This window comes from Talpa europaea (genome assembly GCF_964194135.1).
Source record: "Talpa europaea genome assembly, chromosome: 10".
In the NCBI taxonomy this organism is placed as follows: Eukaryota; Metazoa; Chordata; class Mammalia; order Eulipotyphla; family Talpidae; genus Talpa; species Talpa europaea.
In genome coordinates, this window is record NC_140077.1 from 106219796 (window position 1) to 106237354 (window position 17559).

Sequence of the window (17559 nt, forward strand, 5' to 3'; positions counted from 1 at the left end):
TGCCATTTAAGTGTATGGTTTAATGTTTGTCATGCATTAATGTGACATGAGACTGCAGTGACAATCAAGCAGCTTGCTCTAATTTGAACATATTTAGGGCTTTTGTGTGGAGTGCACTGCACACAAATTAAGACAATTGCTGTTTTTTATGTGTCACTTTAAACACCTCCACCCCTACCCGAGACTTAAGTTAATGAAACAAATGCATCTTCTTATGTGTGCAACTTGCATTAATAGTTCCTATATTTTAGGATTAATTTTAAACCTTATACTTAAAATCAAAATTTACTTAAAGTTATTACAAGCCCTTCTTATTTCAAATAAAATGTGAAAGTTTTGTTCTCTCTTAGCTGTTAACTAAGTTTGTAAATATAAAGAGTTTACATGAGATCTCTAAAACAGTAATTTTCACAATTGAAACTGGTTAAATGTTTTTTAGACCTATTTAATTTCAGGAATATGAGAATTACTTAACAATTTATTTACAGCATTATTTTTTACATTTTATAATATGTGATATGAAGCCATGTTAAATATTATTAAAGGAAATACTTTATTGAACCATAAACATCTTATTCACAGCACTTATTTTCATAAAGTATGTATTTACACAATTTCCATCTGTGAACATTAATAGAAATGTCTTTTTTTCACAATATGGTTTACATCTTATTCATTGTTTTTTATGTAAAAATCAATTTTGTTTTAAAACCAATAGATTTCCTTTTATAAAATCCATAATGTCTCAAACCCTCTCAAGAATACATCACAGTCATATATTTGTTGCTCTAAAAAGAAGAATTTCAGTGAGATGCAGTACCTGATATTACCTGGTATATTTCAAATTATACTTCTGAGTTTAATTTTGAGAACTCTGTGGTTTGAATAGTGTTATCTATTAATCAACTAGCCCATAACACTATACTTTTATGTTGGAATAATGTTGAACAATATTAAATCATGTAAATATGAATAAAAATAAAAATATATCTCCTATTTTTAGAACTGTTTAGTGTTTATTAATTCAGTAAACATCTATTGGTACTTATTGTGTTTAAGGTACAGTGATAGTAACTGGGAATGTAATGACAAATTGGAAGTGGATCTAAAGCATTTACACTGAATACTTGATTAAGTTCATTCATTATTTATTAATCACTATTATGCTAATAGCAATCAAATATTTGGTCTTGTTTGCTGTTAATGCCTAGAATAATAATTCAGTAATTATAAGTTTCCCTCCCAAGATCTAATTTGTTAGCATAAAAACTGAGTTGAAATAATGAAATGATTTGGTTACAGTTGTTACAGTAGACAATAAAATGTTTTAATTCTAGAAAAATTATAAATATTTCAAGTGGATAGTAAACATTTATGTTTTCACATTTGCTTTCCCAAATTAGCCTTTACAGTATATAGCCACCTTTTATTTTGAAATATAAGTTGAGTACCTGTCAGGCCCTGGGTTAGAAATGTGACCAAGATAGACCAGTGCTTACAGTACTATGGAATATTGTAGAACAGTCTGCATCATGCAATCTGTGACAGGTTAGCATGGCCAGTGCCAAAAAGCTCTGATTACCAACAAAGGAGAACAGATTCCAGAGGATATTAAGACATCAGATTAAGTCTAATCACAGTAAATTTAGTGTTAAACTTTACTCCTTGTTCTGAATTTCTGAATACATTTTGAAGATAGAATTCAGCATAATGATATGATCTACACTTTTTTTTTTTTTTCAGGCCCTGGAGAGTGAGTTTGTTTCTTGCCAGCTTCACCAATGGATTGATCTTATTTTTGGTTATAAACAGCAAGGACCAGAGGCTGTTCGTTCCCTCAATGTGTTCTATTACTTGACCTATGAAGGAGCTGTCAATCTGAACTCAATAACTGATCCTATACTAAGAGAGGTAAGTTGTCTGAGTCCAACAAATATCTTTACTTTAGAAGGTAATAGTTATCATCTTCCTCTTGCTTTCATTTTACTGATACTGAAACCGAAACCAGATGGATGAAGTGACTTAAGCAAAATTACCTTTAAATCAGTGACCTATCTGGAACTTGAACCCAGAACTTCCCTCCAATGAAATGTTTAATAACAAAGAACTCATTAAGGGATCGATAATTATATTCATACTTTTTATAACTTTGAAGGCTACTTACTAATACAGTAGTAGGAAAATAGTAATTAACTCACTAAAGAGATAGCATGTATAATAGACTGGCTTTCAGACTGTATCTATATGACTATTAGTTAAAAAAATGAAATATTAAAATCAGCTAGCTGTTTATAGATCACTAATGTAACTGGCCCTTTGTTTTTATTCTGGATTGACCACTTCTCCTCATATACACTAATGATTTACCAAGGAAGTTTGCCTTTTATCATTTAGTATAATCTAAAAGAACACTGTCCAGTAACACTTTCTGCAGTGATAGAAATGTTCATTATATCGACATTGTCCATATGGTAGCCACTAGTTGTATTTGAAATACTGGGCATTTTAAATGTGGATAATGTAACTTTGGAACTGAATATTTAACTTTAGTTAATTCAAATGTAAATAGCCATATATGGCTAGTGGCTACTGTATTGGACAGTGGAACACTAAAAGACTGCCATATATTGAGTTAGCATATTTCCTGAAAGTAAATTTAGGGTATGTGGCCAGACAATGGGATGATAAAGCTTTGTTAAATTACCTTAGTAGCATATTTCAAACTGGCATGCACACATGCACACACACATATACACTAAATTCTTTCATTTAAACTAATCATGTTATAACTTCAAATGTTTTTTATTGTGACAAATATATGTAATAGAATTTACCACTTTAGCCACTTTTGAGTGTTTAATTTGGTATCATTAAGTTCATTCACTTTGTTGTGCAACCATCATTACTATCCACCTCCAGAAGCTTTTTTTATTCCCGAACTGGAACTCTGTGTCCATAAAGTGAGTAACTTCTCATTTCCCCCATCCTCAACCATTGACAACCACCATTCTGTTTTCAGTCTCTAGGAATTTGATTACTCTAGGTATTTCTTATAAGTGGCCCACTGTTATATTTGTCCTTTTGTGTCTGGGCTTATTTTACTTAGCATAATGTCTTCAAGGTTTGTGCATGTAGTGACATCTATCAGAATTTTCTTTTTAAGGCTAAATAATATTCCATTGTTTGTGTATACTATATTTTGTTTCTCTGTCCATCTATTGATAGACATTTGGGGATTTTGGCTATTGTGAATAATGCTGTTATGCTTTCAGTTCTTTTGACCACATACCCTGAAGTAGAATTATTGGATATGTGGTAATTCTGTGTTTAACTTTTCAAGGTGCCACAATACCCAATAAGTTTTAACTGTTTTTCATTATCAGCATTTTCATGATTTTGCTGTAATATTTGTTGACTTTTCTTCCTCACAACAGCAAATACCTGATTATTGGCAAATTAAACTTTTTAACTAGAGAGTTTTTTGTTGATTACACCCTACTTGATGTTTGCAGCAGCAATTAAAAATCATGGCCTATTATGTTCTAAGTATTCTCTCTTCCTAAAAGGAAATTATGTCACTTCATATGTTACTTCATTACTTAGCCCTATTCATATAACTATACATGATTAATTCACAAGGCTTTTTGAATGTTAAAACAAATACAATCTTTTACTCTAGCCATTCCATATCATAATGCTAAATCATATGGCATGATGCCATATGATTTGATTCTGCCCCTGATGTTTCCTAATTGTGTAACTTGGATCTTCCTGAGACTGTTTTCTTACATATAGAGTTTGTATGAGAATGCCAACCCTGTGGACGATGGCGTGTTAAGTGCCTGACATGCACCTATCCCATAAGCACTCAGTGTTAATTATTTCCCTTATGTTCACTGTTAATTCCTGGTTAAAAAACACAGCTATTAATAGCGTATGAATTACTGACTATATCATAGAAAGAATCATAAAATGTTAACATTAGAAAAGTTATTAGAGAACATTTCCTAGAGGACACAGAGTTCATTATAAAGTGAGCAAAGAGAAAACAACAACAATAGACTTTTTTTTGCAACAACCTTTACTCAACCCAAATTATGTAATCAGGTTAAAAACTGAAAGGCAAATCCCTGCCCTCATCAGCTATGCTTCACTATCTAGTGGGGGAAACAGGGATAAGTAAACAATTATAGTGCACTGTGATAAATTCAGGATAGAGATGGTTCACTGTATATTTAGTGTCGGGATAGACACTAAATCCAGAGTTCCAGAATCCAGGCATGATTCTTCTGGGAAATGAGATGCTGGAGCCACATATTGAAGGATAAAGTAAGAACATTGGGTACAGTTATGAGCAAAGGCTATATACACAGCAGAAATTACATAAGCTTCCTGCACATAGGTGAAAGAGATCGTGGCTCGGGAATATGATGTATAGGGATTGAACTGAAGGTGATTAGTTGAGAGAGATAACTAGGAACCAGACTGCAGAGGACTTTCAATGATATAAGAAGTTTTGACTGCATTGTGAAGCAGTGTATTAAAGGTTGAAGATTAGTGACAAAAACACACATATGTTTTTAGAGCCTGTTTGAAGAACATTGAAAACATAAGAGCTGAAAAATGATCATTGTATTTTTCTGAGTTACTAGAAAACTTAGAAGGTAGATGACAATTGTGTGAGTGGGAGGTGAAAGAGTAAACAGTGAGGAAAAGATCAGCACAGTCTAATTATTGACTCTTTTTGTCATCTTTAAAAGCACACTTATTCCCGTTAGCAGTCACTATAAAGGAGTTTTTTTTTTTTTTTTTTTTGATGGGTGGGTATCACCATGTTTCGGTGTTAATTGGTAAGACCTCAAAAGAGAGAAACATGTCAAACATACAGGAGAAAAGCAAGTAATAGATGATAAAGCTCTATGAGGAAGAGGAAAGGAAATCCAGACCACACAGATAAATAGTGGAGGGCAGAGAGCAAACAATCTAGTCTAGTCTGGGATTGTCAAGGTAGCCTGGGGACTTCTTATGCAGGTAAATCTGTACAAACGAGGTGAAAAGGCAACAAGCAACGGTTGGTACCAAGAGTGAGATATTTATGTAAATACCTAATATAGTGATGGGTGCTTAATAGATGTTCAATAATAATTATTTCTTTTTCATATTGTTTTCCTCTGTTCTCAGTAGCAGATTAGGTTTAGAAAGAAGTTGAATAGGAAAAATGTGTGTGTGTGTATGTGTGTGACCATAATGAGAAGAACGAGAGGGTGAGAAGAAGATAAATGGATACCTCTCTAGTATTCAAAGCAAAGAAGACGAGACTTATTTCTGTTCAGTAACTATAATTTTACTTATTTCTACTTAATACTATATATATTATTTCAGTTTGGAACACTTAGACATTTACACAGTCATATACACACAAACAAGTTGACTACATACAAGTCTTTTATTCACTACTACTTGAGAAGAACTCATTTTCTCTTGAGAAAGTTATATGCTAGTGTGAATGGTTAATACATATGGCATAGTAACTGATCATAAAAATAATCTCTCTATAAAAAAGGCAGTAAACAATAGAAATAATAACCATAAGAGGAGGAAGAGTAATCAGAGAAACAGCCTGCAGCACATTAAACTTTTATGTTGTTTTTAATTTTTAGAAAACAGCTGGGTTATCAATATATAACCATGTCTGCATATGCATATGTCACATTCCAGAAAGAATTATTTTTCAAGATGAATAATTTTTTGAAGTACTTGTGACTCCCCCAACTAAAGGATATATTTTTATCTTCAGCTGTTTAACCTCTCTTTACTCTTTTTTATTTCTCTATCTCTTTGGTAATTTTTTTCACCTCTTCTCTATCTTTACCATTTTTAGCAATTCTATTTTCCTAGAATTATGTATTTTATAGAGATTGGTTGTTTTCTGGTTATAAATTCTGCTGAATTTGACTGACTTCTCTGTCCTAATATAGCCCTATTAAATCTTTCAAATAACGTTTTAAAAAAATCTAAAAACCAAGGAAAGAAGATCAAACAAGTTTACTATTATTTTGTTAGATTGAGATAACATTAGTTGTCACTGCATATTTTAGGAGTTCAGGTTCCCACCTTTTCATGTGTATGTTATCACACAACAACCACCGCCAAAGTACCAGTAACTATCCCCCACTCTGGTGGACCCACTCTGACCTTTGCTTCCACCTCCCCACCCTGAATCTGGTAACCCCACTTCTACAGACAGATCCAAGGATTTGTTTAGGTTTGATTTTTATCAGTTCCTTTACTTTGTTTCTTTATATGCCACATAAATGATATCATCCATTTTCTTTCTACTTCTTGACTTCCTTCCTCTTAGCATAAGCTCCTCAATTTCCATCCATGTTGTCACAAATGAAAAAATTTCATCCTTTTTTGCATTAGTCCATTGTATATATATGCTACATCTAGCTTCACTCTTTTGCATATGGCTGTCTACCTTTTCAGGACCATTTGGTGAAGAGAGTTTCCTTATTCCATTGTATGCTCTTTGCTCCTTTGTCATAAATGAACTATTCATATAAATGTGGGTTTATTTCTTGGCTCTCAATTCTATACAGTTCATCTGTGTCTCTATTTTTATTTCAGTCACATACTCTTTTGATTACTACGGATTTGTAAAATAAAATTTGGGCATGTGAATCCTCCATTCTTTTTTCTTGGGTTTCGCTATTTTTAAAGATCTTTCGTGATTCCACACAAGTTTTAGTAATGTTTGTTCTGTTTCCTTCAAGAATGACATTGAAAGTTTGATAGGAATTGCATTAAATGAATATTGCTTTGGTAATATGTCCATTTTAATAGTGTTAATTCTTCAAATCCATGAGCCCCTGATATCTTTCCATTACTTATATGTTCTTCTATTTCTTTTAACAATGTCTTAAAGTTTTCGTGTATGAGCCCTTCACCTTCTTTGTTAAGTTTATTCCTAGGTAATTTTTTATGTACTTGTAAATGTGATCATTTTCTTGATTAATTTCTCTTCTAGTTTATTGTTTGCCTATTAAATGCAACAAATTTTTGTATTGTGATTTTGTAGCCTTCTGTATTATACTGATTTATTGTTCATTTTATGTATTTATTCATTCATTCATTTATTTATTTTAGTTTTTGGAATTTTCTGTGTATATCCATGCCATCTACAAATAGTAATAGTTTTACTTCATTTCCATTTTATCTTTCTTGCCTAATTGTTCTGGCTAGGACTTCAATACTATGTTGAATAATAGTGAGAATGGACATTATTATCTTTCACCTGAGATCTTAGAGAAGAATTTCTTTTTTTATATAGATTTTATTATATTGAAATATATTCCTTCTATCCCTATTTTTTGACATAATGTTGAATCTAGTCAAATGCTATTTCTGCATCTTAATATGATCATGTGATTTTTATCTTCCCTTTTGTTGAATTATTTTATTTGATTTGCCTATGTTGAATCATCTTTGTATGCCTGGGATGAATCCCATTTGATCATGATATATTTTTTAAATGTATTGGTTTTGTAAGATTTTATTGAGAACTTTCTTTTATATATGTTTAGGAGAGATAGTGATTGTAGTTTTTGTTATTGTTTTTTTAACAATGTACTTGTCTGCTTTTTTTTTTTATAGAGGCATGTTTTTATTTATTTATTATATTTGTTTGTTTGTTTTGTTTATACATGCACTGGGTACAGTCAGAAGCGCGGGAGGGTGAGAGAATTCACCAGAGCCAGAGTGGGGAGCAGAGCAGGCAGAAGGACGGAAGTACACTGCTGAGGGGAGCAGCGGGTGGCAGGAGAGGTCTGCGCACCATGTGGGATCCTCCTCTGGTGGCCGGGGAGCAGCCGGGGATCGAACCGGCGCCGCAGAGGCCGCGGGCAGCTTCGCAACCCAGCGCTCAACCGTTGCGCCACCGGGGAGGCCCTGTACTTGTCTGCTTTTGGTATTACTGCCCTGTTGGCCTCATCAGATATGTTTGGAAGCATTTCTGCTTCAAATTTTTGGAAGAGTTTGAGAAGGGTAGGTATTAAGTTTAGAGAAAAATTTGAAAGAGGAAAATTAGAGTAACTGAAATCAGGATCAGATATAAGAATAAATATTTTTATTAAGAAAAAATCTAGAATCTAATATCACAGAATAATACATGATGTTCAGTATTTTAATTTTAATAAAATAATTTCCCTTTTCTAAAAAATGTTTTCCTTAAATAATTTCTTTAATATATTTAGAATATAATTTGTATTTACAATCACAGTTTTTAGACCGATTGTATATTCTTGTCCAGAATTTCCTTTTAATTCTCATATAATTTGTACTTGCTATGTCCTGAATTTGAGAGCACAGTTTCTATCCCTTAGTTAAAAAGGACAGTTTGCTGATAGAGGTTTTAGTCAGTAAGAAATAATTTCTTCTATTTTTTTATTTTAAGATTGATTAATTTATACAAGCACTGGTGTACAGGCCAGAGGCATGGGAGGGTGCGAGAATTCACCAGAGACAGAACAGGGAGCAGAACAGGCAGATTGACCGAAATACACTGCTGAGGGGAGCAGCGGGCACGGGTGCGACAGGAGAGGTCTGCTGCGCCATGTGGAAATCTCCCTGGTGGGCCGAGAATCGAACCTGTGCCGCAGAGGCTGCAGACAGCAGCACTGCGCTCAACCCACTGTGCCACCGGGGTGGCCCAGAAATAATTTCATTAATTGTATGTATAGTGATGTACTCTGAGTGAGATGTGTGTATTAGTATGGGGGCACAAAGGAGAAAGCAGCCAACCCAGATTTAGTAATAGCTGCCTAACCACAGTCCTTTGGAGTTAGGTAGGTGAAAGATTAAAAAGGGTAGGGGAATTCAAAGTCCCGGGGATGGAGTATAATATAATTCTATTTCTGGATAAAAGCATGAGGTGAGTGGGGAAGTCATGAGAAGTTGGTGATGAAGAGCAGTATGTGGATGATATCTCCAAAACATATTTGGAAATCATTTATATCTGTCTGTCATTAGTCTAAACCACCATCATTTCTTCCTGGGCTAGCACTAGTAGACACATCACCTATTTCTATCCCTCCCTACCTATAATCCGCAGAGTTGACAATGTGCTATTTATGAGTTATATCATGTCACTCTATTAAACCTTATTTCATATAAAACATAGAATTAAATCCTACTTGATTCACATTGCCTGGCCCCTTCCTACCTCTCTAATGCCATGCTATCCTGTTCTCTTCACCAAGTGTCTATCATATTGACTTCCTATCTGTTCCTGACCATGTGAGAGTTGTCATTGACCTAGTATTTTGATGATGGCCATTTTCTCTGACTCTCCCAGATTTTCATGTGTTGACTCTCTCATCTGTGCCTCACATTAAAGGTCCTACCTTTAGCAAGGGCTTGCTGTCATACATCTGATCTACTTATCTTTACTTAATTAATTTTACCTTAAAAATAAGGGATATGGTGTGTTCTATATAATACAGATTCTTTGAAATCTATTGAGATTTGACTCACATTGTGAATAGTCAGTTTTCATAAATGTTCTAGGTGTACTTGTACAACAGTGAGTATTCTACAATTTTTAGGAGTAAAGCTCATTTTACATAAGACAGTGAGTAATGGAAAGTGAGGCGTATAATCAGTTAACATAGGTTTTGAATCAGTTATATTTATCCTTAAGCAATCCGATACTGATTTTTTTCTTTTGCTCTTCTTTTCATATTTTTTCATTATCTACTCTTAAGCTATCAGTTCTCATTTCTTGCTACTATGTCAGTGAATTTGCCTTTTGGGCACCCCTCCTCCTACTCTATAATTAACTATTTCTTAGATGTGATAGCCTGAAAACCCAAATAGCTAGATTTGATGAGCTAAGTTAAAGGTAAATTAAGTCGGTTTTGATTACCAGATAAAAAAACATGCAATATAGTAATCAAAGCAATGTGTTCTAGTGTTCCACTGAAGTTCAGTGGAACAGAATAGAACTTCCAGAAATAGAGCTATTCCACATGAGAATATAAATGTATGATAAAAGTGGTATTTTAAATCACTGGGCAAGGGCTCTTATTTAACATGTGATGTTTGGACTACAAGCTAATTATTTAGAATATAAATTCGATTTCTTCTACAACCTAATGTATAAAACAATTCAAAGGAATTGTGCATTTGTTTAGAATAAAAATTATATATTATATTATATAAAAGTAAAACTATAGAACTTAGAAGATAATATGTGACATAATCTTGGAATGGAGAATGCCCATTTTGTAAGTTTAGTATCAAAACCAGAATCATTAAGTAAACTGATAGATTTGACAGCAGAAAATCCAGTATTTTTGAACATCGAAAAGAACACCAAATAATGTTTAAGGAACAGATAATTTTCAAAAGATGAAATATAAACTACAAATGAAAAGTAGTTTACCCTCACTAGTAGTCTATGAAATGTAGTTTAAAATTTAACATCTTTTTTCCCCTATTAGACTAAGATTAAAAATACTAGTTTTTCAAATAGTCATGCACTATTTATTTAGAATGTTCACTGAAAGGAATAATTGAGCAAGTATGCAAGGAAAATTATATAATTCAATTCTATATTGTTCATAATGGCAAAGAAAGAAAAGGGCCTGCATAAATGTCTAGCAATATAGAGTTGGTTAAATAAATATTGATAAATCCATATAGTGGAATATTATGCATCATAAAAATACTGCCATATGTACTGTCATGGAATCTGTTTTGCCACATTATAGTGATAAACAGATCATCTTATGAAACACATAAAATAAAAATTTTATGTGTCTGTCTGCACATATGTGTATATTTCCAAGTCTGGAAATAAAGACCATAAGCTGTTTATGGTCATTATTGTTAATGTGTGGGATCATAGAATTCTTTCATTTTTTTTTTCTGTATTCTGAAAATTGATTCTCATTAAAACCACAGCAAGAAAGTCTACCCACATCATTTCTCTTTTGAGGTGGAAAAGTCTCTGCTTAAAAATCTGAATGAGTAATGTAGGTTAATGTGACCATAAGGACACTGATTGTACTTTTGGCTGTTTGAAGGTCACTTTCTGAGTTTTAGCCATGTTTGGTGTTTCTAGTCGTGTCTTTATGTAATGATCTTCATGGAACTTTGATAAAAAATGAGGTAGTTTATAATTTCTTTGTTCTTATCTCACCCGGAAATCAGAACCCCATCCAATCTCTTAATTTGTTATTTTACTCATTATACATATTTTTTTAGCAACTGGATTTATTTCATTTTTCCCATCATATTTGAATAAGACCAAAAATATCACTTTTATGTTTAGGGAAAATATCTTAACTATATCACTATTAATTGTAGTTCTTGTAATAATTGGCTAAAAGCAATAAGAATCTTGCCCGAAGATGCATAAATCCTACATACCTGAACTCATTACTTAGTTCTATGTGTGTTTAAATAGTTACAGAAAAGGATTTAATAATATATTTATCAAATCAGTGTATGTTAACTGTAAAAAAAAATCAAATAATAGGAAAATATAAAGTAAAACAGTAGAAATCCCTCACTCCCAAATTTGGACAATTGAATGAATAGGAAATTCAAGCTTTAACAGTCAGATGCTGAAATCTAGCTATGACAGCTCCTATATAATATAGTTTGATATATACTGAAAAAAAATTCTGCCCTAGAATTCACCACCTTTCACTAATATTTGAATTCCATCATTAGCGATCATTTATATAGTTGCAGATTTTTTTAGCAATCCTTTAGCTGTTTGTGCATAGGGTTTGATAATAGATTTTGACATAAAGGAGCACGCAGGTATAGCACAGGGTGTGAAGCAGCCATTGTGGAGGGCTGTACAGAAACAGATGGAGGTGGTAAGGGGGAGGCTGTTGGAGGTGTGAAGGCTGAAAGATGCCCTGCAGGTAGACATTACTTAGGAACACCATTAATATGAACAACATTGTTTTATGCTTTCTCATCTTTCACCATGCTATGAGACTTACTGTCATTCCTCTGGCTGCATCATTTTCTCCTTTACTTTTCAAGCAAGAGCTATGTAATTTTATGTTTCCATGAGTTTAGAAATTAAAGTTGTTAATTTCCTTTTGAAAATGGAGCTCATGTGTATACATAGATGGGTAGCGAAGAAGGGAAAGCGAATCATGACATTGCTCAATTCAAAGAATAATGTATAGTGCGTCTCAACATAAAAGTGAAACCTGAAAAGTTTCCCTAAGTTGTGTTTAGTGTCAGTGGTAGGTTTTCCTCTTCCAAATTTACCCTCCAAATGCTCTTTTAGCAACACATAATCATTCTGAGAAAGTCTGTTTTCCAAAAGCAGGAGCAGAGTGGTTAAGTTTACATGACCTCAGTTTCATGACAGCAGTAGCAAATCAGATATCTTATCCAAGGAAAAAGCATTTTTGGCTTTGGATTCAGTCACTTTCATGGTGGGAGTCAACAGCTTATTTCAGCTCTAACACTACTGCAGAACACTGACTGCAGTGAATCTTTCAGAAAGCATAAACACAATTGGTATTTATAGCATTGTTAACATTTGTTAAATAGTTGAGGGAATGGTCTGTAAGCCTGTTTAAGCAGGTGGGGCAAGAATCTTGTGACTGCAGTGAGATTTAAGAGTAGGATAGGACAACATGATTACAATGATTGTAGCAGTTGAGTAAATTTAACAAGTATTGAATACAATAAGTTAAGATTTCATGCAGCCACGATTCAGAGTGTTACAAAAATAATCCAGAAGCATCTCTGGCCAGAAGTGTGTTACACAGATGGCATATTTGACACAGTGCAGGACAGGAACTGCACAATGAAAAGCCAAATAAACGGTAAGGATTAGTCAAGTTTTAATTGAAAACCTACATAAAAAATATACCTTGAAATTATGCCAGACTTTCTTATATATCAAAACCACAATAATCAAAGTTTCATTTAGTCAATTAAATGAACTAAAGTTGTCAGTAAAGTTAATTCTTTGTATTCTGCTAGTTGTTAGACATTTGCAGACTTCCTAGTTCGGTAGGTGTGGCTAACCTACACATCCGTGGGCAGAAAGCAGAGCACGCGTGCATAGTGGTTGTCATCTGTGTCTGAGGAGTCCTTTCTGTTATGCATGGCTGGTGTCGTGCACCTCTGCTGTAGCTTCATTTCAAATTGAGGATATGAGAACTAGTCTAAAATCAAGAGAATTTTGTTCTCTAATTTTAAACTAAATACAAGCGTGTAGAAAGATTTAAATTAAAAACAATTGCATAGACTTGAAAAACCTATGTAAGATTATTTGCAAGTATGATAGACTTCTGAAAGTTTGGAATAACAACCTTGTTTTATTTCTAAAAAGCTAATGAATTTCACTTTGAATATAGTTAGATTGCTTTTAGTTTTTGTTATTAGTAAAAAGAAGCAACAGAATGTCTATTTAAGAGCAGAATCTGAGAAATACTTATGTCAAGTGCAGATTTTAAAATGTTTAGTATTATTAAACTTGTAACAGTTAATTTGTTGTCTTACCTGTCTCTGTCCCTGCTGGTAACTGGAGCGTGTGTATGGGTGCATGTGTGCAGGCTGTGTCGTCTTTCAGGCGCCTGTCATCTGATTCCTCACTGTCCCTCATTGCAGTGTTTTTACACAGTGGATGCTCATAAAATATTATTGTGACAGTAAGCTAAATGATTCTCAGCAAATGAATGACCAAATGACTTCTTTCCATAACATAATTTAAAGATATTTGTCTGGTTTTGAGATGTAATGTAGCCTCCCAAGTGCAGTAAATTAACTCTCCTGACTTTTTTTTTCCTTAAAAACTTTTCACTGTTTGCCTCTTAGCATTGGCAACCTCTTTGAAGCAACATTCCACTTATTTTTCTAGGCAGGCTGCTTTATCTACTCATTTCCAGTAGCTAGAGATGGAGGTGTTTTGAATGAGCACATCAGTGTTCTAGACAGAGATACTGTTTGAAATTATCCATGAACACAGTGCCGCTGAACATTATTGAGTGACATTTGTTTCTGTTGGTTGTGTCTGCTCTGACTAGCTGGTTTCTTTCAGATTGGCAGCTGGGATTATGCTGCAGTAGATGGACAGTTACAAGAGTAGAGATTGTAGTGAGCCTGGGCTGGGCCTCAATTTAATGTGGCTGGAATGTATGGGCTCAGTTAAAAGCATGAATGGGAAATCTATGCATATTTTCACAATTTATAATTATGAATAAGTTTTACTTTTTTTATTTACCCGCTCTTTCTCTTTGCTCTTTTTGGACTGTTTACCGTTATAACATGTGTGTGTATGTCTACAAATAGGGCATGGGCATGGGTGGTTTGGCGGAGGGACATCAGAAAAAAAAAACAAAAGAAAAACTGTCCACTATAATAATTGTTATTTCGTAAATATATTTAAAAAGAACTATCAAATATCTAGTAAATTATATCCTATCATAGGTCCAGTTGTGTGGACAAGAGGAAAATTGGCACAAATAATGCCATGATGTGATATATAACATATTAGAAATCACAGGATTGTGTTCATGTAACTCTTTAAGTCTTAAAATATTCTGAAATTCAAAATAGAAGTCTTGTTTGGATTTTAAACCTGTTGGTGAAGACTTACTCTAAATTTTAAGACAGCTCTCTAGAACTTAATTTCAGAAAAATTTATTAATAATTGGCATCGTTTTTTCCCTCAATAAATTATTTTTTTCAATATCCATATCACAATTTTATAGTGCTTGTAGATGTAAATATAAAGGGGATAAATGCAATTTCACAGTTGTGTGCTTAAAAAAAAAGTAGCGACCGTATGTGTTTATCTTAATTGCATCCATATGTTGAAATTACTTTTCCCCCAAACCCATATTAAAATAAAATTTTACAACTTTTGGTTGGTTACTAAGTGTTGTGCTGAGTTAACTTGTTTTCTCTGTTAGATTAAAAAGACTAATTCAGAGAGATTCAAGTAGTCATTGTTAAGTTGAAGCCAAATACCACATTTTCATTAAACCAAGTCAGCTTCCCTTTACTGTTATTTCTTTTCTTTTTTCTCCTTTTCATACTATCTATTGTGTGTGTCTATAGTCTCTATATATACTGTGTTCATATATATATGTAGATAGCTATAAAATCATGCAAGTATGCAATAGTTGGCAAAGAAAACAATAGCTTGTTGAAAATCTTTTCATAATATTTCCATTTGGAAATCCATTAATAAATTCTCTAGGTAATATTTGAGATGCTGTTTATAAAATATAAATATGTGGTTTTACTGGAATGTCTTGAAGTATTTGCATAGTCTTTTTATTACAATGTATTTCAACATCTGGAAAGCTGCCTGCTGAATTCAGATTGTATTTTAGAAAGTAGTAACAGGCTATTTATAGAAATAATAGGGAATTGATGAATAAGAATGTTAAGTAATAAAATAAGCTTTTTAGTAGAAGTGCTTAATAGAATGTTTTATTCAGTACTAGGCTGCTTTATAATAGTTATAGGAGTGTATCTCTTAGCTGTATTATGTTGACTACTGAATTATGTTGACTTGGATGACCATTTACTCAGCAAGTACTCATTGTGCACTTACTATGTGTCAAACTGCACCAAGCACAGAAATACTTGGTAATGAGGGAGACTTATAGTCTAATAGGTAAGACTGAAGTTAAGCCAGTAACTGGAATACTGGAAAAGTAGCTAGTAAGGTCTGTGCATGTTGCTCTAGGAGCAACAGGTTGAGACAGCAACAATCTGGATAAGATCAACAAAAAGATTTCCTAGAGGACAGAGTTGACTGAGCTGAGTCTTAAATAATAAAAAGGTGCAACCACACAGAGAAAAATAATAGGAAAAATAGGAGAAGAAAATATATACAGTGGCAGTATGCTATATTTCATATAGAGTCTTGAGAGAGTAGGTGTTAGGGAATGAGACTGGAAACATAAGCAGCAGATACATTACTGGCATTACAAATCTCAATTATTACACCATCAAGGTAGAGCTTATCCAGGGATTTCTAGAGAGGAGTAAGACATAGACAGTTGAAGATAGGGATCTAGAAGGGGCAGTGGCATGAGAGAAAATGTAAGGGAGAAATGGTTGGGTATATTTGTGAACCAAACCTGACTGAAAAGTATTAGCATACAACAGAATTGGATGAGGAAATAAAAGAGAGATAGGAAGACCTTAATTGCCTGGTATTTGGCCTTTGTCTTTCAAGTATTAGGCATTAATGCTTTTGATGAGGAGAAATTGCTCAATGGAGAGTTTGGGAAAGCTCAATTCTGCAGGATATGCTGAAGGAAAAAACTAACTGAAGAAAATCAGTATATAGACTATTGAAACCCTCATACTTGTATTTATAAGGGACCTGGATCCAGAAAGGATTGTTGATAAATATGAGAAACTTTATAAAAGATGTGATTAGGTCTAGTGAACAATCCTATACTAAAGGAAGATGTGAAAATTTTAAGTGTCAGCATGATTCTGAGAATGAAATAGAAATCAGAAGAGGATACTAAGGTTTGACTGAGGAAGTTAGAATGAAATCTTTGTTGATTTTTACATGTGCTGAGACATAAACAGTATATCTAAACGACCATCAGGAAAAGCTATAAATGCATACTCTAAGGACATTAAGAATTCTGTGGTTATTGATTAGGAAATCTTTCAAATAAAAGTCAAGTTTGAAGTCTTAACAGTAGCGGAAGTTTCCAGGAGAGAGTTCAGATTGAGAAAATTAGAGTACTAAAAGAGAACTTGCAGTGATTAATTTTTGGGTGAGAAAGAATCCAAGTCAGTAAAAGAAAGAAAATAAGAAGTTAGAAAACAGGGCAAGTATAAAGCCATATAAACCATGGAGAGAAAATGTGAAGAAACTAGGGTGTAATCAACAGTGTAAATAGTTTTGGAGACCATGATGAATGAAAAATGGTGTAAGATTATTAGTGCTTTGGTGGTGGGCATGGGGTGGTAACATACATTTTTAGAGGTGTAAACATATAAAACATATACAGTGTTATAAATCAGTTACCTCAATAAACATATATATGTTTATTGTATGTTTATATAATTATTATATAATATATATAGCAGTTGAAGTTAATCTAAAAAATAATAAGAATCTGGATAACTTTCATTTGATGAGATAAAGTATGTCTATAAAGTTTGAGATCATAGTCATTGTTATTTATAATATTATTCCATAATTTTCACAATTGAAAAATCCCTCTCTGTTACGTTTTTGTCACCTACAACTCAAGGCCTAATCCAGAGTCAAGTGTTTGCATCTAAGTATTATACAGCTCTTTTAGATGTCTTGAGACCTTGGGAAGAAAATTATTTAACCTCTGTGTAATAATACAGCTTTGATTCTGTCACTGAGACAGAATAATCAAATCATTATAATACATGACTTGCAAAAGTCTTCAGACGAGATCAATATAACATGCAAATTCTATTAAAATTTTGACTTTTAAAAATGTTAAAATGAAAAAATTGATGTTTTTTGAAAGTTGTCTCATCTTTCTTTCTTTCTTTCTT

At 33.1% G+C, this 17559-nt stretch overlaps 1 protein-coding gene across 3 annotated transcripts in view; it reads left to right on the plus strand.

Annotated features, from left to right (window-relative positions):
* LRBA (LPS responsive beige-like anchor protein) overlaps positions 1 to 17559 on the plus strand; it is a gene marked incomplete at both ends in the record, with an annotated part of 477161 nt that overhangs the window by 411876 nt on the left and 47726 nt on the right. For all 3 annotated transcript variants that reach the window (XM_084246225.1, XM_084246226.1, XM_084246227.1), the window contains one exon: positions 1744 to 1911. In XM_084246225.1, the coding sequence (XP_084102351.1) occupies positions 1744 to 1911 (168 nt within the window). The remainder of the gene's footprint in view (positions 1 to 1743; positions 1912 to 17559) is intronic.